A 25,016-nucleotide genomic window follows, 5' to 3' on the forward strand; every position below is an offset into this window, starting at 1 on the left:
CTGCTCCTCCACCCTCCGTGCAGGCTTCCGGAGAGCTTGTGGCAGTTTTGGAACTGAGCTCCCCGCACCTCCTTGCAGCACCCCATTTCACCCCATTCTCTCCCTAGAAGTGGGATGAGACTCCACTACTGAGTAGAGGAGACAGAGAAGCACCATTTATCTTCCTGAGCCCAGGAAAAGTCGCACCACCGCCCTCAAGGGCAGCTGCCTGCCCACAGTGAAGTCATGGGGTCCCCATGGCTGTGGGGGGTGGGCAACACCTTCCCCAGGCAGGGGTGAGCTAAGTGGTCATTGTCCCCCCTAACGTGACCCGGACCCAGAGCAGCCATTTCAGATCCTAGGAAACATCTCCCACGCGGGCACACAAACACACAGAGTAAATGCGGCATCCCACCATTGGGCCCTTTATTTCTGAACTGCCACCACGGCACGGATAAGGCCACTTGGGTTGCAGGCACACTGTGGAGTGTAGGGGACAGAAAGGAGAGGGGCTGCACACAGAGACCGCCCTGTCCTCAGGGAGAGGAAAAGCGGCCGCAGAAGAGAATCCCGTTGGTCTTGCTGTGCTGGATGAAGAAAAGGAAGGGGTGGTCGGCGCAGAAGCGGGGGACGAATCTGGCGCACCGCATCATCATGATGGCAGCTGTGGCGGCTGCGGCCTCCGTGCCTTCCTCGTTGACCTCCACAAAGGACTTGTGCACGACCTTGGACAGACACAGGTCTGCCTTGGACATTCCAGAGAAGTCTGCCTTGCCCAGCTCGAAGGCGTCGGTCATGCCCAGGCTGCACAGGACACTCTCCATGTCATAGCTTTCCTCCAGTTTAAACCGAGGGAGGGACACCTCCACTTTCTCTTCATCCATCATGTCCAGCCTCGTCCATTCCACGAACTTCTCGTAAGTGAGTTCTTTCTCCACCTAGAGGGAGACAGTTGAAGACTTTAAGACCTAGGGTGCTGCTGCCCACCAGGGCCCTGTGCTGTGCTGCGGATGCCGGACCCCGGTGGCAGCGGGGCTATGGTCAGCAGCGGTCTGGTGTTAAATGGCTGACCGCGAAGTGGGGAAAGCAGCCACGGCAGACACCCGCGAGCGGCTCCCTCGCTAGCACGCCTCTCTCACAGCTTAGCTGTTACCGTTCTCAAGTCGGTGGTCTCGTCCGGAAGCATGATGATCATATTCAGCTCCTTGCCAACATACGGAAGCACCAAGATTTGGGTAAATATTTCTCCTATATAGGTCTTCTTAAAAGTAGACTGCATAAACATCATTTGCACAGGTTTCTCCTCATTCTACAAAGAAAACAGACAAACATTAAGTTGAAACAAGACCCCACTGACACATGGGACAAATCTGTCGGAGCCGGCCACTCTCTGCAGGGAGAAATGCAGCTCGGTTTCTCCCCAGCTTCCAGAACGCACGGCAGCACCTTCTCTGCCATCTTCATCACCGCAGCCTCCAGAAACCGGCGTGCCTGGGGCCCAAACCCGACATGTCTTTCCTCTCATTGACCTCACTCAGCCTCATGACTTTAAACACAATATCACACCAAATTTACCTCCAGCCTGGGTCTCTGCCCTGTCCTTGGGACTCCAGCATTTTACTGCCCACCTGACACCTACGTTTGGACATAAAAGAAACTCCCGATGCCACCTGTAATGTGGCGCTCCATAGATCCTTCAGGTCAGCTCTGTCTACTACAGCTCTGCCCATCTCAGCTGAGGGCAGCGTCACCGTCCAGTGGTCAAAAGCCCTCGAGTGCCCTGACTCCTGTCTTTCTCTCGCACCCTGTGTCTGACTCACTGGTAAATTATATTGGCTCTACCTCGAAAACATAACCAAAATCTGACCTGTTCCTTCTGCCTCTGCTGCTGCCAGCCTAGCCCTGGAATATTGTGATAATATGATTGTGACCGTTCCCGGCACAGCGGCCAGAGGGACCGGGTAGAACCTGAGTCAGATCACATGGTTCTTTGGCAGGACACTCTTCCCTGGCTCCCCGTTTACCCAGAGCAGGAGCTGAAAGTCCCTAAAACGACCTGGAATTGTGATAGCTCATCTCTCTTTAATCACTAACAAGATGTACGAGGGCTTTGTTTGACTACAGGTAACAGAAACCCCAGGTCACCATGGTTTAGCTTCTAGGAGCTAAACCTAGTTTCCTCTCCCTGTGTTTATCTGCTACAGTCGCAGAGGCCTCCTCACTGCACTGACAGCAAACCCGGTTCATCTCATCTCTACGCAGCAAGCTTGTCCTCCAATACCTGGAGAGTGAACTTCTGCCTCTTTATGGTCTTTGTTCAAAAATCACCTTGGCAGAGAAGCCGTCCTTGATCATCTTACCTGACACTACACCCCCACCCCAAAAACAGCTTCCTATCCCCTCCCTTGGTATATCTCTGTAGTATTTACCACTGTCTAATACACTCCTACTTCTTATTTATGCTTGCTGTCTCTCCCCCAAGAAAGCATGAGCTTCACCAGGGCAAGCATGCTTTGCTGGTTTTGTGCATGGCTGAAAAATACCTAGCACTATGCCTGATACACAGAAGACACTCAGTCAGGTTGGGCACGGTGGTTCATGCCTGTAATCCCACCACTTTGGGAGGCCAAGGCAGACGGATCACCTAAGGTCAGGAGTTCGAGACCAGCCTGGCCAACATGGTGAAACCCCATCTCTACTAAAAATACAAAAATTAGCTGGGTGTGTTGGTGCACTCCTGTAATCCCAGCTACTCGGGAGGCTGAGGTAGGAGAATCACTTGAACCTGGGAGGCAGAAGTTGCAGTGACCCAAGATTGCACCACTGCACTCCAGCCTGGGAGACAGAACGAGAGTCCATCTCAAAAAAAAATAAATAAATAAAAATAAGGCACTCAGTCAACCTCTGCTGAATAAATGATAAATGCATAAATGAATTAATGAGCTGGGATGCTGAAAAGGCCAGGCAACATTTACACATCTCACCAGAAAAAACTGCACTGGTCACCAACCCCAGCCAGCCAATGAGAAAGGCCAGAGGCCAGGAACCACACCCCATCCACCAATCCTCCGCATTTCCTGACTCCAAGCTGCTCCTGTGAGTTGAGTAAATACCCTGCAACAGGCACAGTCAAAGATGCTGTATGGTTCCCAGTCTCTGGTGTGGCACATTCTTCTGTGTTAAATGGAACAATCAAAATACACTGCAGTGGCAGCTTTCTGCTTTCACGTGGTAGAGGCTCACCTGGGCTGGCCCTTAGCCTTTGGCTACAGCAGTCTTCTGGGCCTCGTGGCCCCACTCGTTTCCTTGGCCAGCAGTAGGCATGTTTTTCCCATAACTGACCAGACAGGAACTATTTTCTGGTTTGTGGCTACATATACCGTCTCTGTGACAATGAGTCAACTGCTGTTACAGGATGAAATAAGCAAGTAAATAAGCAAGGGCCAGGCACGGTGGCTCACGCCTAATCCCAGCACTTTTGGAGGCCGGTGCGGGTGGATCCCCTGAGGTCAGGAGTTCGAGACCAACCTGACCAACATGATGAAACCCCATCTCTACTAAAAATGCAAAAATTAGCCGTGCGTGGTGGCGCACACCTGTAATCCCAGTACTCAAGAGGCTGTGGCAGGAGAATCTGGGAGCGGAGGCTGCAGTGATCTGAGATCACACCACTGCACTCCAGCCAGGGCAACAAAACAGAAACTCTGTCTTGGAAAAATAAAAGTAAAAAAATAATAACAAAAATAAAAATAAAAAAATAAGCATGGCTGTGTTTCAATAAACTTTAAAAAAAACAGGTGGTGGCCTGGCTTTGCCGTAGGCTGGAGTTTGCTGACCCCTGCCTTCAGTAATTCCTCCCTGCACCGCTTCAGGGTCCAAAGCCTCCAATCTTGTAATATAAAAAGATCTAACCTTAGTGACTGAATGATTCACTAAATACACAATTATGTAGACAAGTTCCATTTTATATAGAAGTAAATGAAATTAAGAATCTGTGTCAACTCAAAATCTGTTCCCTTGGAGGGACACTCAATACTGCAGCCCCTTCTTCATCCTTCTTCACTGCAGAGCTCAGAAAGCCCGGCAGGATTCCACATCTCCCCAAACCCACGGGACCTACAGCTCCAGCCTACACCATATAGAAAGAAGCTTTCCCTTTCTGAAAGGCAGAACCACCAAGGCGAAGGTTTAGGCTCTCCTCCCCTTGCTCCTCCCCCTCCCTGCCACCTGGACTGCTGAAGCCAGTTGAGCCATCTTGTGACCATGAGGAAGACGACCACATGCTGAGGATGGCGGAGCCGGCTCCCTGGGATCATCAGCTGGTGCCAGACCAGCCCAGGTCTCACCTGCCTCCAGACCTCCTGGTAGGGGGGATTAGCTCCTAGGAACTAAACCATGGTGAACTGTGGTTTCTGTTACCTATAGTCAAACAAAGCCCTTGTACATCTTGTTAATGATTAAAGAGAGAAATAATTTTGCCAGGGAAAAACAGGACAGTTCATTTCAGAACAAAAGTTTGAAAGAAAATAATTCTTTCTAAATTGCGAGGAGAATAGACAATGAAAATAAATTTCTTGAGAAACTGAAGGCTCAAGTTCAAGTTAGTCTGGAAGACCTAACTATGGTCAATGATCAAGAATACACTGTAATTAATCTATTCTGTCTACTCTGTCTATGTTCAAAATTTTCTATAGTGAAAGATAAACAAAACGAGAGACAATAAAGTGGATTCAGTGAGAGGAAGATAAAGGGCCATCAGCAAATGACATCTTCCAAGCTGGAGGTGGTTAATCTCCGTGTCTATCTACATGTTTGGTTTGGTTGTTTTAAAACAAAAATCTGTACTTATCCTTACTATCAAGAGAGGACTGAATATCACTCATTGGTTCGGCATTTACTAGGCACCAGCAACGTGTCTGGCACTTGTCAGACTCCTCCCTGCTCAGCCTCAATTCAGCAGGGAGAGTGGTTCCGCCCCTGCAGTGCGGCACGGCGGCCAGCAGGAGGCGCGGTAGCGGCGCGGAGGAGCCGTGTGCAGCGCGGCGGGAGGGCTGGCCCGGGGCTTCCCGGGACGCGGCCGGAGAGAAAGGAGCGTGTAGGTCCGGGTGAGAATGACGCTAGAGACCGGGGGAAATGTCCGCTAGAAGACGGCACACCGTATCTGGAGTCTGAGCTTGAAGACCTTGATGGAGCCTGAGGGCTGCAGCTTCAGACTTGCCCTGTAGGTGGCAGGGCGGATGCCAGGAGCCCAGGGACAGCGGCCACCCGATGGATGGCAAACAGGAGGGCAGGGGCAGGGGCGGAAGGGTCCCGTGGAGGCCCTCGGCAGGCGGGCCCCGAGTCCGGGACGCTCGTGTGAACACAGGCGCTGCTCCGGGAGCCGCCCCCATCACCCGTCACGGCACCTTACTCGCCTTGCTGACTTTAAACCGCCTCTCCTCGGTGTTCTCCTTGTCAAACTGTTCATTCCAGTTTCCTTTGAAATAGACGGCATTCACCAGAACCAGCCTCGTCAGTGGATCCACTGAGCCCGGAGACAGCAACTCCGCAATTTTACCTGAGCAGAGAATTAAAGACCGCGTTAGACAGGAGCGGCTGCTGATCCCGACACACCGGGAATCGGCTGAGGCCCTCTTCAGCAGTCAAGTGCACGGATAGAGAGTTCCACTGTACTCCAAATATAAAGGGATGCGTGTCCTGAAAGCAAAGCAACAAAAACTTCTGATAAGAAAAACATCACCATTTGAATAAAACACACAAAGTGAACAGATACATGTTAATTATGCAGGATGAGTTCATAACACATGAGATAGGAAGCAGTCGTGGGTGCCTATGACTTAAAGACAGGAAGTTAAGGGATTGTCAAAAAGGTGGGCAGTTAAAAGATGTTCTTTATAAGCTTAAAGAACAGGTTAGGCCAGGCACAGTGGCTCACACCTATAATTCCAGCACTTTGGGAGGCTGAGGTGTGAGGATCACTTGAGGCCAGGAGTTTGAGACCAGCCTGGACAACATAGTGAGGCCTCATCTCTTTAAAAAAATATTACTAAAATTAGCTGGGCATGGTAGTGCTACCTGTAGTCCCAATGACTTGGGAGACTGAAGCAGGAGGACCACTTGAGCCCAAGAATTGAGGCTGTAATCCCAGCACTTCGGGAGGCCGAGGCAGGCGGATAACGAGGTGAAGAGATTGAGATCATCCTGGCCAACATGGTGAAACCCCATCTCTACTAAAAATACAAAAATTAGCTGGGCATGATGGCACACGCCTGTGATCCCAGCTACTTGGGAGGCTGAGACAGGAGAATCGCTTGAACCTGGGAGGCAGAGGTTGCAGTGAGCTGAGATCACCCCATTGCACTCCAGCCTGGGCAGTAAGAGCAAAACTCCATCTCAAAGAAAAAAAAAAGAAAAAGAATTGAGGCTGCAGTGAGCTGTGATTGTGGCACTGCATTCCAGCCTGGGTGACAGAGGGAGACCCTGTCTCTAAAAAAAAAAAAAAAAAAAAAAAAGTTTAAATTAAGAACCGTTGATAGACCAGGGCATGACCCGGTGTCCCACAGCAATGCATGAAAACTGTAGACCGTACTACCCAAGAGGGAGGCAGCTTGAGATCCATACTGAATCTTTTATGTTACTTATGAAAGGGAAAACTGGCCAGGCGCGGTGGCTCAAGCCTGTAATCCCAGCACTTTGGGAGGCCGAGATGGGCGGATCACGAGGTCAGGAGATCGAGACCATGCTGGCTAATACGGTGAAACCCCGTCTCTACTAAAAAATACAAAAAATTAGCCGGGCGAGGTGGCGGGCGCCTGTGGTCCCAGCTACTCGGGAGGCTGAGGCGGGAGAATGGCGTGAACCCAGGAGGCGGAGCTTGCAGTGAGCTGAGATCCGGCCACTGCACTCCAGCCTGGGCGACAGAGCGAGACTCCGTCTCAAAAAAAAAAAAAAAAAAAAAAAAAAGGGAAAACTATATTAACATGAACCCCCTCCTCAAAATTAAAATGTGGATTGGTCCAGAAGAGGTGTACCAAATACTGAAAGACATCACGGGTACGCTGAGGACGCAGGGAGAAGCCAGAGACAACAGCACACATTGAGCATTTCCAAAATGTCAAATAATGGCAACTGATTTCAGAAGCAGATTTTTTAAGTTTGCAGTTATTCAGAGAAAAACAAAATCATTCCTGTTTAGAATCTTGTGAAGATTGTGAAGTCTTGTGAAGGAACTGACAATAAAATGGGTTCAGATGCTGTTGCGAGTAGAAAGCAATACACTGTCACCTGCTGTCTTTTCTGCTACCCAGGAGTTGATGTGTTTTCTGGACTTCTCTACGGCGCTGATGAAGTCAAGCTCCTCCATCTCTGCTTGGTAGAATTTTTGGCAGGAATCTCTAAAAGACTAGGATAGACAGAGTGACGTAACTGCCTGGCTACAAAAATGATGAACACCAACGGCCTCCTTCTTCATTGCACCAAATCAGAAAACCTATAATTTTATGATTGACATACATAATTTACAAATAAATATGAGGACTTAACCTGAAATACAACTTCCTAGCTTTAGCTATATTTAATCCTACCTTAAAAATGAAGTCAAGGTCAGGTACCGTGGCCCACACCTGTAATCCCAGCACTCTGGGAGGCCGAGGTGGGTGGATCATGTGAGCTCAGGAGTTCGAGATCAGCCTGGCCAACATGGCAAAAGCCTGTCTCTACTAAAAATACAAAAATTAGCCGTGTATGGTGGTGGGCACCTGTAATCCCAGCTACTCGGGAGGCTGAGGCAGGAGAATCACTTGAACCCAGGAGGCGGAGGTTGCAGTAAGCTGAGATCATTCCACCGCGCTCCAGCCTGCGCAACACAGCGAAACTCTGACTCAGAAAAAAAAAAACAAAAAAAACCTAAGTTGAATCAGTCTCTGAATATCAAACAAACTTCACCAACTGCTGGATCCTTTAAGGGAGCAGCCATGCATCAAGGAGCCGTCTGACAAGATGCTGACAAGACAGTTCAAAAGCATGAAGTAGACCCACCTTATTGAAATGCAGAGAATTTAAAACATATTGGCAGGTGAAAAGAAACAAATTACAAAAGCCTACGTATGGCATAGTGGCATTTAGAGCCACACACGTCCTGCTGGACCCCAGCCCCCACCACCTGGCCACCTTTCTTTCTTTAGTGAATAACAGCAAGTATGACTTACTGAGAGGAAATCACAAGACTTTTCCCCAAAGAGCCTGTTGGCCGTCCTAAGCAAGTACTGCGTGCCAGTCTTGTTCACTTCGGTGAGAAGAGACTGGAAGCCCTGATGGATGTCTCCACCACCGCCACTTTTATTGAAAGAAAGTACCTGAAATCAAAACCAGAATGAAAACACATCATTCCTGTGTGCTCTGACTTCAGGAAATGAGGCAACCCCAAAATCAGCCTAACAACCATCCAGACCCTTACTACTGCTTAAAAGATCCATCCAAGGCCAGGCACGGTGGCTCACACCTATAATCCCAGCACTTTGGGAGGCCAAGGTGGGCGGATCACCTGAGGTCAGGAGTTTGAGACCAGCCTGGCCAACAAGGCGAAACCCCATCTCTACTAAATATACAAAAATGAGCCGGGCCTGGTGGTGCATGCCTGTAATCCCAGCTACTCAGGAAGCTAAGGAAGGAGAATCACTTGAACCCAGGAGGCAGAGGTTGCAGTGAGCTGAGATCCTGCCACTGCACTCCAGCCTGGCGACAGAGTGAGACTCCCTCTCAAAAAAAAAAAAAAAAGGATCCATCAGATTAAAGGCAAGAAGGGTCTTGAAAGCCCCTCCCTGTACCCTGTCAGTGCTGGCATGAGCTGCAATGCCCTCCACAAACCCAGTCTCCTGATACTCAGTACTTGGAGTCTGGTGGCAAACAAGGGTGCCAACCAGACCTCCCATCTATGCAAACGCAGGCCGCTCCTGACGTCAGAAGGGGCAGGCTCCCTCCTGCCCGTGGGTCTGGAATGGCCCTGCACTGGCTCTGACTAATGATACAGTAGGTAGAATTCAGTAGAAGTGATGCTGTTCCAGGCCTAGGCCCTGTTTAAAAGGCCTGGCAGCTGCCATGTTCACTCTCTTGTACCCTGGCCACCATGAAAGAAGGAAGTCCAAGCTATCCTGCCAAAGGCCACATGGAAAGCCCTGGAGAAAGTGCCACCACCTGTGGGGAGAGTTGTTTGAAGAATCAAGGCCTCCAGCCAGGCGCGGTGGCTCATACCTGCAATTCCAGCACTTTGGGAGGCCGAGGCCGGCGGATCACCTGAGGTCGGGAATTTGAGACCAGCCTGACCAACATGGAGAAACCCCATCTCTACTAAAAATACAAAATTAGCCTGGCGTGGTGGTGCATGCCTGCAATCCCAGCTACTCGGGAGGTTGAGGCAGGAGAATCGCTTGAACCCAGGAGACAGAGGTTGCAGTGAGCCGAGATCACACCATTGCGCTCCGGCCTGGGCAACAAGAGCAAAACTCTGTCTCGAAAAAAAAAAGAATTGAGGTCTCAGGGGTGAGAGAGGCCTTCTTGAACCTTCCAGGCCAGGTGTCCACTGAAACAGCTGCAAGAGTGACCCACACTGCTTCCTGGGAGCAGTCCTGCCCACTCAGGCCACAGAATCTGAGAAATAATCAATCATTGTTATTTCCAGCCACTAAGTTCGGGGTGATTTGTTTTGTGGCAACAGGTGGCACATGCAGCCATCCCGAAGTGGAATTCTGCCATGACCAAAACCTAAAACATGTGGCCCTGGCCTTGGACCAGCCAGACCCTGACGGACAGGACGAAATGACTCCTGGGGGCTAGAGAAAGGGGGCCGTGTGTGTACCAGCTGGAGAAGTGGAAAGAAGGTCACCCGCAGTGACAGGGAAGATGGGGTGTCTTCCCTGTGAACTCCAGCATCTGGCTAAGGGGTCCAGGATGAACCTGGCTTCTTTTTGCTGCCTAGGATAACACATGGGAAGAGAAAGATGAAAAGAAGGAACTGTTCCATTTTCAAGCAGAATTTAATTAAAGGAACTATTTCCAATCCAGGATGTGCTAGGTGGAGAATAAAAATGTTTCTTCTTCCCAGCCTCTCCAGCTGGCAAAAGATTCTAAAAGAGATGGCCTCAGGGCAAAGATCAAATCCCAGACACTGGCCTCAAGGGTGAGGTCCAAATCCACTCCGTTAAACCTTAGAAGATTCAGGCAGCATCTTACAGACCCTCTGGCAGGCTCTCCCGTGGCACCCTGACTCCCAACCCAACACAGAGCACTCAGGATGGGGGTGCGGGGCGGAGGGGTCTTTTGTCCAGGGAAGCAGAATTCTAAGTTGATAGAAATCCCACAGTGGTTTTCAAGCACTTGTAACAGCTTGGACTAAAAGGGAGAGATGGCTCAAAGTGCAGGGAGGCCTCTGGGTGCCCACGTTCTACAGGTGGGAGGTAGGCTGGGAGTGCAGCAAGCACGGGCCATTTCTTACAGAACAGGAAAGGAGCTGCCAAGAGCGACAGCAGGACACAGAGGGCAGAGCATGGCCAGGGCAGCAGCGGACAAGGGACAATTCCCGGAAGCTGCAGTGAAGGCTCATCAAGGCTCATCAAGGAACGCCCTGCAGCCAGGGCTGAGGGGTGGACAATACGTGCCCGGCTGGGCTTGGGAATTGCCACAGTGCAGTGATGGCCACAAGCCTCCCACACCTACTGTGATGGGCTGCATGTGTCCCCCCAAATTTACACACTGAGGTCCCAACTCCAGTGTCTCAGAATGGAACTGCATTTGCAGAGGGTCTTTACAGGGGGGGATTGAGGTAACAAGGCCATTAGGCTGGGCTTTAATCCAATAGGACTCATGTCCTTATAAAAAGAGGAGATGAGGACGTGAGGACACAGGGAGAAAACAGTGTCTACAAGCTGAGGAGAGCGCCTGCAGGAGAAACCAACCCTGCCCACACCTGGATCTCAGACTCCCAGGGAACCACCAGGTCCAGAGGGCAGACCACAGCAGTCATGGGTGGCCCCAACCAGCCACGTCTCTGGTGTGCACACCCTCGCTCAGCCCTCAGACGCAGAGATGCGCCTGCCTTTGGCACTGGGGCCTTGGCAAGCAGGACACACGTGGAGGCTTGATAGGCCCTTGTCTCAAGCCTGTCTTCTGGGAGCACTTCCACTCAGAACCCAGCTGCCGGGCCCGCGGGAGCCCAGGCAACCCTGCTGAAGGAAGCGTGTGGAAGGCCCCAGTGGAGAAGGCCACAGAGAAGACGCCCCAGCACCCTCCTGAGCCCCCGCTGACGTAGCCCCACAAGGGACCCACCCAGTGCCAAGTGGTGCAGAGGCACCACTCAATCCACCCAGATTCAACAACCAGGAAAGCTGCTGAGCTGGGAGAGCTGGTTACACAACCTCAAATAACCAGAACACTACTGAAAACATGGTTAGCTGACAAATGCCATTCTAAGAAGGCTTTACACGCAAATGAGAAATAAAGACCCCTAACAACCAAAAACCAGATGACAGCACCCAAAGATCATCACAGGACTCAACCTGAACCTTGTGACTTTACAACCATCTACAAACTCATGAACAAGCTAAGCCATGTGATGATGAAATCATTGATTCCCCTGAATCGGGCACCCCCTCTCCACCCCAATGGGTCAGCCAGAGGATTGTCCCCACGGTGCTCCAGCATGGGCGGCAAGCCCTTCCCTGCACACTCTCCATCCACACCCTGCGATACTGCACAGTCATCCGTCTCCAGCAATCCCTCTGCGATTTGGAATGTGGAGGAGCAGCTCACTTGACAGTGAACAGCACCCGCGGCTGCCCTGAAGCTGTACCTGGGCCATCTGTGCAGCGGTGTTTCCCTTTGCCCCCATGTAGACCATGGCCAGGGCACAGGACATGCTCATGGGTGAGAAAAACACATTCTTCGAGTTGTCTTTACCCAGCGTTTTCAAAAGGTTTAAGGCAAAGGTGCCATTTGCTTCTGCGAGAACATCCATGATGGCAGACCTGGAACAAGACTGAAAATCAGAATCACATAAGCACAGCTTCCATGGGACTGCATCTCACACGCCTTACTGATAGTCACCGCCGACGCTGTGGTTCGGCGGGCAAACAGACACACACACACAACTCTGGGTGTTTCTTTTTAGGACCCTCCAAATTATTGTGTGTGTTTCTAATGTTAAGTGTGGAAAACAAGAGTTCTATGTGTAATGCGGCCCTGTTTTGTGAGGACTCCTCCCTGCACGGCTGCCCGTACACGGAGAAAGTGCGGGAGGAGGCACCCTGTCCCGGAGTCACTTTCTTGGGATGGAATTACAGAAGGGTATTGCCTTTGGCTTCTACGTTTGTATTCTTTGGTGTGTTTTGTGGGCTTAAATGTACTGTTTTAATTTGAAAAATATTCAAAATGATAAATTCACTGACAGTTACACAAGAAAAGATGGCCAAATGTGTTTATAATGAGAGAGAGAACCCCATTTCAGGGTAACAAGAGCCTTAAAATAAAAGAAGATAAATCAAGCCACACACAAAGATGCGTGAAAGCCTTTCAAATGCCTCCTGACCCTTGGATCTCCTTCTAGGAAATCCCTGCAGGTGGCAAAGCCCCAATCTTAGACCACGCTTGGGGACCTCCTGCTGCCACAAGCCAGGCCTTCCTGCTCCTGAACTCACAGCACACTCAGGGCACCACCTTGCCTCCCGGGCTATGGGGGCATGCCCATCTCCACCTTCAGAGACAGGCACAGGGGTAGGGTCAGGCTGCACACGTCTCTCTAGCCCCGCCGTGCAGGGGGTGTGGCAGCCCCAGCAGGGTCCAGAGCAGGAATACAGCTGGATCGTCGGGGCGGAGGAGCTGGGTATCTTCAGGCAAGTCGGAATCACAGAATCACAACGTGTTAAAGCCCAGTAAGTCCTTAGAGAGACCTACCTTCAATGCCCTTCTGCACTAGAGAGAAGGTGAAGTTGACAGAAGTGAAGCTAAGTAGCTGGGCTTGAAACACAGCGCCAACGCCCTGTCTGGGCTACTGCTCAAGAAGAATCTGCAGAATCAGGTGAGAGGACAGGGGCAGGTAAGGACCCCACAGGCAGTCAGGCTGGGGAGGAGGGGACGCGGGAATACAGGGATGCGGGGCCTGCCTGCTCTGACACAGTTCTCAAATGTTTACCAAATGAATATGTCCCACTCGGAGAATGCCAGCATTCTAAGACAGTCCCAATGACTCACTTGAGCAGTGAGTGGGAACCCACAGAACAAGGAAGGCGAGAAGCTGGAGCAGATATTTCCTGGAGCTCATGGGAGAGGGAAGGAGGTGCCTACTGAAGGCCCTGTGAGGAGATGCTGAATTAACCAGTTCTCCACCATGCATGCCTTTACATTCACAGCTGGGGTTGGCTGAACGAGTGCCCCAAAGATACCTGGGTCCTAATCCCTGGGACCTGTGAATGCCCTCTTACATGGCAAAAGGGACTGTGCGGCATGATTAAATTCAGGCTCTTGAGACGGGAGACTATCCTGGAGTGGTCCAGTTGGCCCTAAATGTAACCACAGGTGTCCTTCTAAGAGGGAGGCAGGGGGAGATCTCACGGGAAAAAGCAATGCAAAGAATAAAGCAAAAGGCCCCTCCACTGGCCTTGAAGATGAAGGGGCCTCAAGCCAAGGAGTGCAAGGACCGCAGCTGCAGTAGCTGGAAAGGCAAGGACGGTCCTCTGGAGGAGCCTGGCCCCGTGAAACCTGTTTCCAACCTCCAACCTCAGAACTCTGAGAGAATAAACACATGCTGTGTAGCCACGAATCCGTGGTCATTTGTTACAGCAGCCATGGGAAACCAAGACAATAACTAATACACCTGATACAGCTTGTTTGTTGTGCTTCTTTAAATAGTTTATTTTCAAACTCTTCTTTAGTCATTACAGAGAATACTTGAGGCACTGGGCACTCCTGGCTTGCCAAGCCTTTCCAAACGTATTTTAAGATTACTAGTGTCTAATAAAAGGACAATAGAATGTACATATTACTAAAATTCTCCTGAATATAAGGGAGTCTTTGATGATACATAAATAAATCCAGGATTCCGCAGAGCCCTGAGAACATCAATATAAACAAAAGTAGCCATTACACAGAACTGAAGCAAAATTGGGCCTATTTTTGGTTCTTCGGATTCTAGATCACAAGACCTGCCCGCTTATCAGCTTGAAGAGAAACAATTGGTAAAACAGGGAAACTTCTAGGTTAAGAATAAGAAAAGAGAAGGTGACCCAAAGCAAGAAGCACAGCCTGTGAAGTCTGTGTCTCAGGACTCAAAGCCAGTGAACACTCTGACACGTGGGGTCTTCCCTGGCCTGGGGACATGGACTTCTGTCTTTGTCCCCAGGAGGGCTCAGCCCACGTGGAGAGGCTGCCAGGTGAGATGGCTCCTCCATGAACCAAAAAAAAAAAAAGACAGAGGTAAGTACCAGGTCAGCTGGCCAGGGAAAGGTCCCACATGCTCCCCCAACCCCATCTAAGACTATTCTACCATCAGCACACATTTTCCCCTCAAATGCTGAAGGACTCTTAAACACTTTTTTTTTTTTTTTTTTTTTTTGTAGAGACAAGGTTCTTGCCATCTTGCCCAGGCTGCTCTCGAACGCCTGGCCTCAAGTGATCTTCCTGCCTCAGCCTCCCAAGGTGCTGAGATTACAGCCATGCACCATGCCCAGCTTAAAGGACTTTTAATTCAAATGGAAATGTCCACCTAAGAAAGGCAAATAATAAAACACTCCATCTCTGGCAATACCCCTGAGAATCTGTTTCAGGCACTGACCTGTATCAACAAGGCAAAGCCACTCTTGTCTGAAGACACGCCCACTGGGGAGGAGCCTGTCTGGCCAGCCCAGGTTACACCATCTGGGGCAGAGAAGTCAGCGCACATGGGTTTCACTGTGTCAGGGGATTTAATTTGAAATACTGAACTGCAGAAACCAAACCAGGATATTCAGAGATGGCACGAGTCAGGAGGGTCTCTAGTCCTGGCTCTGGTACCCTGGGCAAATCACTTGACTTCTGCTATCAGTTCCCTCTCTGTATGAGGAAAAGCATATACCAGATAATCTGGGTTCCCTTCCATCTCTAACATTCAATAATTGTTAATACCAAATGCAGAAAGAAGAGCAAAAATGTAGCTCAATTTTCAAAGCCCACAATGAGGTCAGTAATGACATTCCATTTCTTAGTTGAAAACACTGCTTACAGCCATGAAAGATAAAATTCTATCTATGCCTTACATAAAAATTGCTGAGCAAAAAAGAAACAATAAATCAAGGATGTCCTAGAGATTTAGTTTTCTTAGCAGAAACTATGTTAATCATTAAATAACTGAACACCCTACTCCTGATAAATATCCTTCCATCAAACAGCAAGTGATACTACCAGCGCTTCCTTAACAACGTCAGAACTACGTACTTCAGCAGCCACCAGCACAGTTGATGGTAAAACATTAGTCCCTTAATTCCCCAAACAGGAACAAGATAAAAATATCTGTCATCCCATCCTTGTGTGACTTTGTTCAGATAGTTCTGGCAACGGCAAATACAACTCATGAAACATAATGAGAAAGGAGATGGTCAGAAAGGAGACAAAATGAGCATAGTTAGCAAACGATTTGATGGTCTACCTGAAAAGCAGCCAGAATCAGTAAAATACTCTTAAAGCTGAAAAATAATGGAGTAAACTGGGGTTCAAAAAAATTGGAAAAACAGACCCCAGTAGAAACACGTGCAAAGGACATTAACGATTCTACCCCCAAAAAAGAAAGACAATAGCTAATAATTATATTTAAAAGTTTCAACTTCAGAAAAAAAGATTCCACTTTTTTGATGTATACTATGTGCTAGGTCCACACTGAAAGACCCTTACCTTTTGAGATGGCTGCTGAGAACACCTATGTTTTATAAGCAAAGAAATTGGGCCTTAGATCTTTAAGTATTTTGTCTCCAGAGGACCCATGGCTACAACGGCAGAATGAGGGCTGGAAGCCAGGACTGCATGGCTCTGCAGTTCACTCTCTTAACACAATGGTGCACGGCCTTCCCAAAAAGCAATGGTGGAGAGTAAATTAAAGATGCCTTTTCAAACCATGAACCTTGCAAATACAAAAACAATTCATGCTAATACTAACAAAGACAGGCAATCCTTCTCACACCATGCAAGTAAAACGGAGGCAGCAGGGACAGGGCTTGGCCCATAACCACTCCCGTATTTTCCACACATCCCCCATGCCGTCACACCTGCCCACCGTGAGACCACGCAAACCAGGGAAGGAAACAAGATAAACCACGTTCCACCCCAAATCTTACCCAGGAGAATGACGATCCTGACCTCTTGCCTTGCTCTGTTACTAAAATCCTCTCCTCAGGGGCTCACCTGCCATGCCCTGATCATGACACATCTGTGCTAACATGATGTTTCACGGTGCCTGCCAATAGCGTGTGTAATGCTGCTGACACACCTCATGACTATTCATGTCACCCTGAAACACCAGGAACACCTGTCCCCAGGGCCAGCCCGGGAACTCTTGCCCTTGTGCCGCTGCCCTCCTGCTCCAGCATAAGCCCAATAAAGTCTTGTCTAGGACACTTTCTCTGCCTCAGGTCAATTTCCATTGCATGAGAATCTAAGAATCCATGATCAGTAACAATACTTTAAATTGGTACACCAGTATTTCCTGAGTATAATTTAGAATCACGTAAAAAATAAAAGTAAAATACAATAAAATGAAGGAAGAAAAGAAAACGTCATGAAAACATTCATACTATCTGAATTAAAAATTCCACTTCTAGGAATTTCACTGAAGGTAAAACTCACAGGTTTGGTACATAATAAAACATTATGCACAACATTATGGGATATAAATAGGGATATTCATAATAAAAATCACAGTAATGACATGGGAATATACAAGATTACATAAACAAATATATAAAACTATACGTACAATTTAACCTTATCCATGTAAATTAGGGAAAAAGGTAAGTGTAGACATAATTTATAAACAGAATGGGGGAAATACTATACACCAAATGTTTCTGAGTAAAGGTAATTTTTATGTTTTTTACATTTTTCTGGATTTTCACATTTTCTATAGCATATAATTTATGGAGGGGGTTGGTTAACTCTTCTTTTTATGAAATTACTATATATACATTCAGTTTAAAAATCAGGTAGTGTTAAAAGAGATGTTATAAAAGACAACAAGCTCCTTCTCAGCCCTCCCAACTCCCCAGAAGCAATCGCCTCCAAACCCTTTGCTCTTTCTTCTGGTGTTTACCACCATATTTCTACATAACATGTGTATACTACTATCTTTGACCTAATAACTTTATCATGTTTTATTTTATGTATTTATTTATTTTTATTAGGGTAGGGGTCTCACTCTGTCGCCCAGGCTGGAAGGCAGTTGCATGACCACGGCTCACTGCAGCCTCAAACTCCTGGCCTCAAGCAATCCTCTAGCATCAGCCTCCTAAAGTGCTGGAACTACAGGCACCTGGTCAAATTCTAGACATTATCTATTGCCTTCCTAATCTACAGGCCGAGGGTCCGGTCCCTATCCACAGGTTTGCTTTATTATCATTAAATAGCATTTGATGCTAAGCCAGGTGGTGGGATGGGAACCCATTTACTTTTTCATGTAATGCTGATTTGCCTTATATTAATAGTGCCTTCCCCCCTTTCCTTAGTTTCCTATGTACTATGTATTTTCAGATTCTCCCCAAATGTCCTACAGGTCAGTCAACCCCTTTCAGTAATTTTTTCCTATGCTTTGACACAAGGAATAATCTACCAGCTGCGTTTTCCTCCCCCTCCGTCTGTCGCCATGCTGCTGAGCACAGGCGACTTTCACGCCAAAGAGAAATTTTCATAGACAGGGGACAAGTTTCCCTATTATAACACATGGCCCATTTATCGTTTGGCAGCCTGGTCAGACTAATTTTTTTTCTCAAACACAGCACATTGCTTACAGGGCAAAGAAATTCTTTTTTCTTATTTAAGTGTTGATGACATTTTAATATGTCTAATTTTTTACTGCTTTGTGCAAACTTACAAATTGCACAAACCTTAGTAAACTTTTGAACTTCTACAAATCTAATAAATCAAGACATATAAATCTAGTAAGCTAGCTTCTCCTAAGACCTTCAAACAGTACAATGATTACAAAACTTATTTCTATACCTGTACTTATGTCTAGCAAAAGGTATTCATTAATATCACAGATTTAATTATTTTATCTTTGTTATATTTTCCTATTCCTTTCCTAAGGTAATAGTAGTGCTTATTTTAATAGTTTCCTATGGGGAAAATTAATCTTATGGGGTTAAATCCTAAGGGACCTTCCCTTTCTGTAAAAACAAGGTGGGGCTCCCTGGTTCATGGTCTTTGAACATCACAGCTGTTTCTCAGCACAGGGCACGCACTCTTTGACGCCAAACATATCTGACTAGTTAGGGCAGCTTTGAGCTCCAATCCTGCCTTCACTGGGATTTTATAAGGCCTCAACCAAACACCAGATTTCAGTGTCTTGTAGCCTGATGTCCTTCCTTAAAATGAAATATGGAGTTACCTCTATGTGAGTTGCATAGACCAGTGTTGTATGGTATAACTTGGTCTTTTTGTTGAATGTTTAGGCCTTTAAGTTGGTGTTTACAACTACTGTGTTTGTTAGCCCAGGAAGCTATAATAACTAAACTTTTTACATAGCAATCCTAGACATAGTGCAAACATTACTAAATTCTTTTGTGCCTTTCTAAAGCTCATCTTGCTTGCCTCATCTGAACTTATTAATGAGCTTGGGCTTTTTACAAATAATATATTTCAATTAGCTGATGTTTGTTTTCTTCTTGCTCTAATTGTCCTAACTTGGCTGGTGGGAATCTCTTTAGTTACTTTCCCTCCAAACATCCTTGCTTTATATGCAGGGGTCCCCAACAGGTCCGTCTGTGGTCTGTTAGGAACTGGGCCACACAGCAGGAGGTGAGCAGCAGGTTGAGCGAACGTTACTGGCTGAGCTCCACCTCCTGCTAGGTCAGTGGCAGCGTCAGAGTCTCATAGGAGTGTGAACCTGTTGCGAACTGTGCACGGAAGCAATGTAGGTTGCAAGCGTCTTACGAGAATCGAATGCCTGATGATCTGAGGTGGAACAGTTTCATCTTGAAACCATATCCCCAACGTCATCAGTGGAAAAATTGTCTTCCATGAAACCAATCTGGTCCCTGGTGCCAAAAAGTTTGGGGACTATCGCTTTAAAGCAACAGCAAAGTCTTACCGAACCATTTTAGATTTTTCTAGTCCAAAGACTAGATATTACAGGTGCCCACCACCATACCCAGCTAATTTTTTATTTTTTGTAGAGACAGGGTCTCGCTCGGTGGCCAGGGCTGGTCCCAAACTCCTGACCTCAAGCTATCTTCCCACCTTGGCTTCCCAAAGTGCTGGGATTACAGGCATGAGCCACCAAGCCTAGCTTGGGAAAAAATTATAAGGCACTTGCTGATTTCCCCCAGACTGGCTCTCTGTTTTCTTTTTCTGTCAAGTACAAATTTCTTAGACTGATCTCATCTGGGACTTCCCACCTTTCTCCATGCTGTGACACACACAGAAAATGATATTTGTATGTCACTTTGAGGCCAGGCTACTCACCCCAGAGGTGACCGGTGCAGAGCTCCAGCCACCCAGACTCCCCGAGTTGGAGGGATCTGTTAACCTGCCCAGGGCACAACACCCACACACAAGTTGGAAAGTTCTGCTCTGGAAGATTGAAACTGGACCCCTTCCTTATATACACCATATACACAAATCAACTCAAGATGGATTAAAGGCTTAAATGTAAAAGCCAAAACTATAAAAACTCTGGAAGACAATCTAAGCAATACCATTCTGGACATAGGAACAGGCAAAGATTTCATGACAAAGATGCCAAATGCAATCACGACAAAAGCAAAAATTGACAAATAGGATCTAATTAAACTTAAGCCGTCCTGCACAGCAGAAGAAACTATCAACAGAGTAAACAGCCAACATACAGAACGGGAGAAAATATTCCCAAACTATGCATCTGACAAGGTCAAATATCCAGCATCTATAAGGAACTTAAACAAATTTACAAGGAAACAACTCCATTAAAAAGTAGGCAAAGGGAATGAACAGATACTTTTCAAAAGGAGACATTCATGCAGCCAACAGGCATAAGAAAAAAGGCTCAATACAACTGATCATTAGAGAAATGCAAATCAAAACCACAGTGAGATACCATCTCATGCCAGTCAGAATGGCTATTATTAAAAAGTCAAAAAATAAGAGATACTGGCAAGGTTGTGGAGAATAGAGACCACTTATGCACTGCTGGTGGGAGTGTAAAATAGTTCAACCACTGGGGAAAGCAGTGCGGTGACTCCTCAAAGAGCTAAAAACAGGACTACCATTCAATCCAGCAATCCCATGACTGAGTATACAACCAGAGGAAGAGCAATCATTCTACCACAAAGATAGATGCATGCGAATGTTCACTGCAGCACTGTTCACAATAGCAAAGACATGAATCAACCTAAATGCCCATGAATAGCAGATGAGATAAAGAAATTGTGGTACATATACACCATGGAATACTATGCAACCATAAAAAAGAACGAGATCATGTGTTTTGCAGAAACATGGATGGAACTGGAGGCCATTATCCTGAGCAAACTAACACAGGGAACAGAAAACCAAATACCGCATATTCTCACTTATGAGTGAAAGCTAAATGATGAGAACGTGGACACAAAGAGGGGAGCAACAAACACTGGGGCCTACCAGAGGGTGGAGGGTGAAGGATGGGAGGAGGGAGAGGGACAGAAAAAATAACTGTTGGGTACTAGGCTTAGTGCCTGGGTGATGAAATAACCTGCACACCAAACCCCTATGAGTTTACCTATGTAACAAGCCTGCATATGTATCCTGAACCTCAAATATAGGTTTCAAAGGTTAAAAAGAAAAAAAAAAAAGAAATCATATAAATGAATGTTCTGTTCTGACCTTATTCCCTCACTTACATTTTCCATCATGACATTTTATTCCATTTTGCCTTCTATGCTAATTCTTTGGATACCACAATTACAGTTTATTGAGTCTTCCGTTCCCTGTGCTGCCTATCTCTGGGGTCTTTTTGATATGGTGACTGGTGTTTGCTTTATTTTATTTAGGTCTCTCTTTCATACCTAGACTTTCCAAACATTCCTAACAACCCTTGGATGTCAGTACACAGTTAAGAAGAAAACACAAAACAGTGCTGGAAGCTCTGTTTACATGGACAGGACATGTCAGCTGGGAGCTTCACTGCAGTGTGTTCAAGGGATCAGTAGCTTTTCTGTCCAGGAACCAGCACATGGGAGAACTCTTTGGTCTGGCTGCTGGTGGTGTTCTGGAAGGAGATGGGGTGGAAGCAGATGGGGGTCGGGGGCTTCCACTGGATCTGTAATCCCCTCATGTCACCCCGCTGCCTCCCCACAGTGCCTGCAGAACCCTGAGTTTGAGCATTTTCATTATCACTTTGCAATAATGCATAAACATTGAACAATTAATCATAAAAAAGATTGGAGAGATCCAAATCCTAAAACGAAAGAAAAATAAATCCAAGTTTAAAGTTTACCACTCAAGATACTCCAAATATCAACAAATTGTAAACAATCTAGGGAGACTTTTATATTGAGGGCTTTCTCTTATCCTTTCAGCAAACGTGTGAGTAACAAGGATGCCTGTTTCACAGTCACATTGCAAACTAAAGACCTGTCAATGGCTTTTTAAGGACCTACTCCTTTAGCTTCAGTAAATAAGATAGCTAAGTGTCCTTCATATAAATATATGAATACACATGTATATATGTACATAGACAAATATTTATGCAAAATTCATTACATTTCAAAATTTTAAAACCATACCTTTTAAAAATAAAAAATGATATTTAATCACAGACATAAAAAACTGGATATTAAAGTCTTATTAATGAACAATTTTATGTATTTTTTAAACAAGCCTAACAAATCTATCCTGGCATCACTTTTTTTTCCCTGTAGCATCACCAGTAACTGAGCAATGTTCACAATTGATTTTATTCAACTGATCAAGTCTTAATATTACTTTTTAGGTGTCACTATTGAATTGTGCTTCTCAACTTCTATTAAGGATACCTTTATTTCCTACTAAATTTAACCATTTAAAGATTGGTTTAATGGAAACTTGGACTTCCTGCTTTGTCCCTCTGTTTCCTTGTGCAGTGTATGTGTCTCTGTGTGTGTATGTGCATGTGTGTGTATGTGTTGTGTGTGTTGTGTGTGTGTGTTTAATATATCTAAGCAGTCTAACATATAAATGGGAGTTAAACATTATTTTCAGGCCAGGCGCAGTGACTCACATCTGTAATCCCAGCACTTTGGAAGGCTGAGGCAGGCAGATCACGAGGTCAGGAGTTTGAGACCAGCTTGGCCAGCATGGTGAAACCCCATCTCTACTAAAAATACAAAATTAACCAGGTTGGAGCCCAGGAGGCAGAGGTTGCAGTGAGCCAAGGTCGCACCACTGCACTCCAGCCTGGCAAAAAAAAAAAAAAAAATTATTTTCTTTTTTTGGACGCCTTGGCCTAATCCCAAGTGCAGTAAGCCTGGAAATGTAAGGTGCGTGGTCTCCCATGAGGACAACATCTGCTTGGGTGCCCTTATGATTACATATATGGAAAAGAATGTTGATTCTGTTCATTCTAATTTCACTCTACTGTTACTGGTCTGTGTTAACTGTTTCATGCTGAATTGTAATGAAACGCATTGGAATTGGCCTAAACTTAAAATACTTAGTTTACATAGTCGAGTATAACCAAAGAACTTTTCTCTTTGGTGGCACCACATCACAATGGATGCAATTACTCAGATACGGTCCTGAAATGAGAACACAAGCCATCTATGCTGATAACAGCAGTCATTGGTGTTAATCCCAGCACACATAACAGCCCCAGCAATACAAGGCCGGCCCAGGACCTTAACTAGAAGGTCACTGAACACATCAGATCTCATCTCATCAGGCCTGACCCACACCAGAAAGGATGCAGGCAGCTGCAGGGCGTATCCCTGTCATTAGGCACAAGGGCATCCCAGAAAGCAAAAGTGCCCAAAAAATGGACTCAGGTGCCCCCTCGCATCTGAGTATTCGGACAGCATGTGAACATTAATTATTAATTTTCTGTACCTCAGTTTTCCAAAGCCAAACTTTGGGTAAAAAAAAAAAAAAAAAAAAAAAGAAGGAGGAAGAAAGTAACTTAAATGCCAATTTGTGGTTAAAGTTTCCTCTTTGCCTTGAAGACATCAAAGCTCGTAATAGTTTGCCTGTAGGAAGTTTAATTCAAACACAGAGCGGTAAGGAGATCCGGGCTGGACCACACGACTGTCTCCCCAGGTCTGGGCGACCTGGAAAGGGCTGCGGAATTGGCCAAGCCCAGCACGGCCAGTCCAGGGAACACACGCAGGGGGCCGGATGGCAGCGTTCGGCGCCGATCCCTCGGCCTCTCTCCGCCTCCCGCCGGGCTCCGGACACTCGGCGCCCCAAGACTGAGCACGCGTCCTCCGGGTCGCGGAGCGGGCGAGGGGTCACGGAGGCCGCGGGGCCCACGGGGGTCACCTGTGGCCCGGGAGGCTCTGCGCGGCCCCCATCCCGCGCCGGCCGCCTCTTCTGTGGGCGCTGGGCCTGTGCGCCCGGGGTCCCCGCGTCAGCGGCGTCACCGGCCGAGCTCGCGGCCACGCACGACTCACCGGCCGCGTCGCCGTCCTCCGCAGCTGCGAGGCTCCGGAAGGGAACCCAAGCCGGACGCTCGCCCGGGCTCCCGCCCTGCTGGGACGGCGAGGGTCACAGCCCCGCGCGGCCACGCCCCATTCTGGGGGCTCCCGCGTCCCCGCGCGCCGTTGACCCACGCGCGTTCCCGGCCCCGCCGCCCTCTGCCCCGCCCCACTCCCTCTCCCGCCACACACGCTCGCGCCCCCGGCTTTCCCGACTTGGGAGCGGCAAACCCAAGCCAGCGTGTCCGAGCGGCCCCCAAGCCAGACACTTACCCCAGGGCGGGGAGCGAGTGGAACGGCGGGTAGAGACGCCGGAGCCACCCCAGACCTCAAATACCCGCGGGGAGGCGGGCGGAGTCCCGGGTCCGGAGCACCGGGAGAGAGGCGGGGCGGGACGTGCGGGTCAACCCCACGCTGCCCGGAGGCCTTGGCTTTGACTAGTTCAGGGCCCCAGCGGCGTGTTTATGGTGCCTCTACAGAGACTGAATGCTGGCCTGGTTCCAGAAAAGGGCCAGCTCCTGATACACGGCCATTCACTGGGGAGTGCAGAGCACGCATTTAAAAATGAGCCGACTAGATACAACTCACAAAGACTTTGCTGATAAAACAGCTTGCGCCAAAGAAGCCAGCCAGGGGCCAGCGCGGTGGCTCACCCCAGTAATCCCAACACTCTGGGAGGCCGAGGCGGGCGGATCACTTGAGGTCAGGAGTTCCAGACCAGCCTGGCCAACATGGCAAAACCCCGTCTCTACTAAAAATACAAAAATTAGCCGAGTGTAGTGGCGCGTGCCTGTAATCCCAGCTGCTGGGGAAGCTGAGGCAGGATAATCACTTGAACCCGGGAGGCAGAGGTTGCAGTGAGCCTAGATGGTGCCACTGCACTGCAGCCTGGTCCATCTCAAAAAAGGAAAAAAAAAAAAAAAAAGCAGACTAAAGAGCTTTTGCAAGGCAAAAGGAATAGTCAAGCAGAGTACACAGAGTGGGAGAAAATCTTCACAATCTATACATCCGACAAAGCAGTAATATCCAGAATCTACAAGAAACTCAAACAAATTAGCAAGAAAGAAACAATCCCATCAAAAAGTGGGCTGGCATGAATAGACAATTCTCAAAAGAGTGTATACAAATGGCCAACACACATATGAAAAAATGCTCCACATCACTAATGATTAGGGAATGCAACTCAAAACC

The 25,016-nt window shown here is 47.7% G+C and overlaps 1 protein-coding gene across 6 annotated transcripts; it reads right to left on the minus strand.

Annotated features, from left to right (window-relative positions):
• Window positions 1-379: 379 nt before the first annotated feature.
• Window positions 380-24,684, minus strand: SERPINB6 (serpin family B member 6). 6 transcript variants are annotated; one of them, XM_025381985.1, is made up of 7 exons: window positions 24,154-24,684; window positions 11,822-11,996; window positions 8,187-8,333; window positions 7,264-7,381; window positions 5,394-5,536; window positions 1,133-1,288; window positions 380-917 (listed from the first exon to the last, which is right to left on the minus strand). In XM_025381985.1, the coding sequence occupies exons 2-7, from the start codon at window positions 11,984-11,986 to the stop codon at window positions 516-518; spliced, it is 1,131 nt and encodes a 376-aa protein (XP_025237770.1). In that variant the 5' UTR covers window positions 11,987-11,996; window positions 24,154-24,684; the 3' UTR covers window positions 380-515. The 6 variants fall into 6 exon arrangements, with proteins under 6 accessions (XP_025237770.1, XP_025237768.1, XP_025237769.1 ...); XM_025381983.1 differs by having other exon boundaries at window positions 24,099-24,684; XM_025381984.1 differs by having other exon boundaries at window positions 24,057-24,684.
• Window positions 24,685-25,016: the final 332 nt, after the last annotated feature.

Source organism: Theropithecus gelada, chromosome 4 (assembly GCF_003255815.1).
Source record: "Theropithecus gelada isolate Dixy chromosome 4, Tgel_1.0, whole genome shotgun sequence".
Taxonomy (NCBI): domain Eukaryota; kingdom Metazoa; phylum Chordata; class Mammalia; order Primates; family Cercopithecidae; genus Theropithecus; species Theropithecus gelada.

Coding starts and splice junctions, on each gene's coding strand:
- SERPINB6 (XM_025381981.1), bottom strand. CDS start 23,358: ATGTCTTCAAGGCAAAGAGGAAACTTTAACCACAAATTGGCATTTAA. Junction 11,997..23,311: donor AACCACAAATTGGCATTTAA/GTTACTTTCTTC, acceptor GTCTTGTTCCAG/GTCTGCCATCATGGATGTTC. Junction 5,537..7,263: donor GGTAGCAGAAAAGACAGCAG/GTGACAGTGTAT, acceptor TTCTCTGCTCAG/GTAAAATTGCGGAGTTGCTG.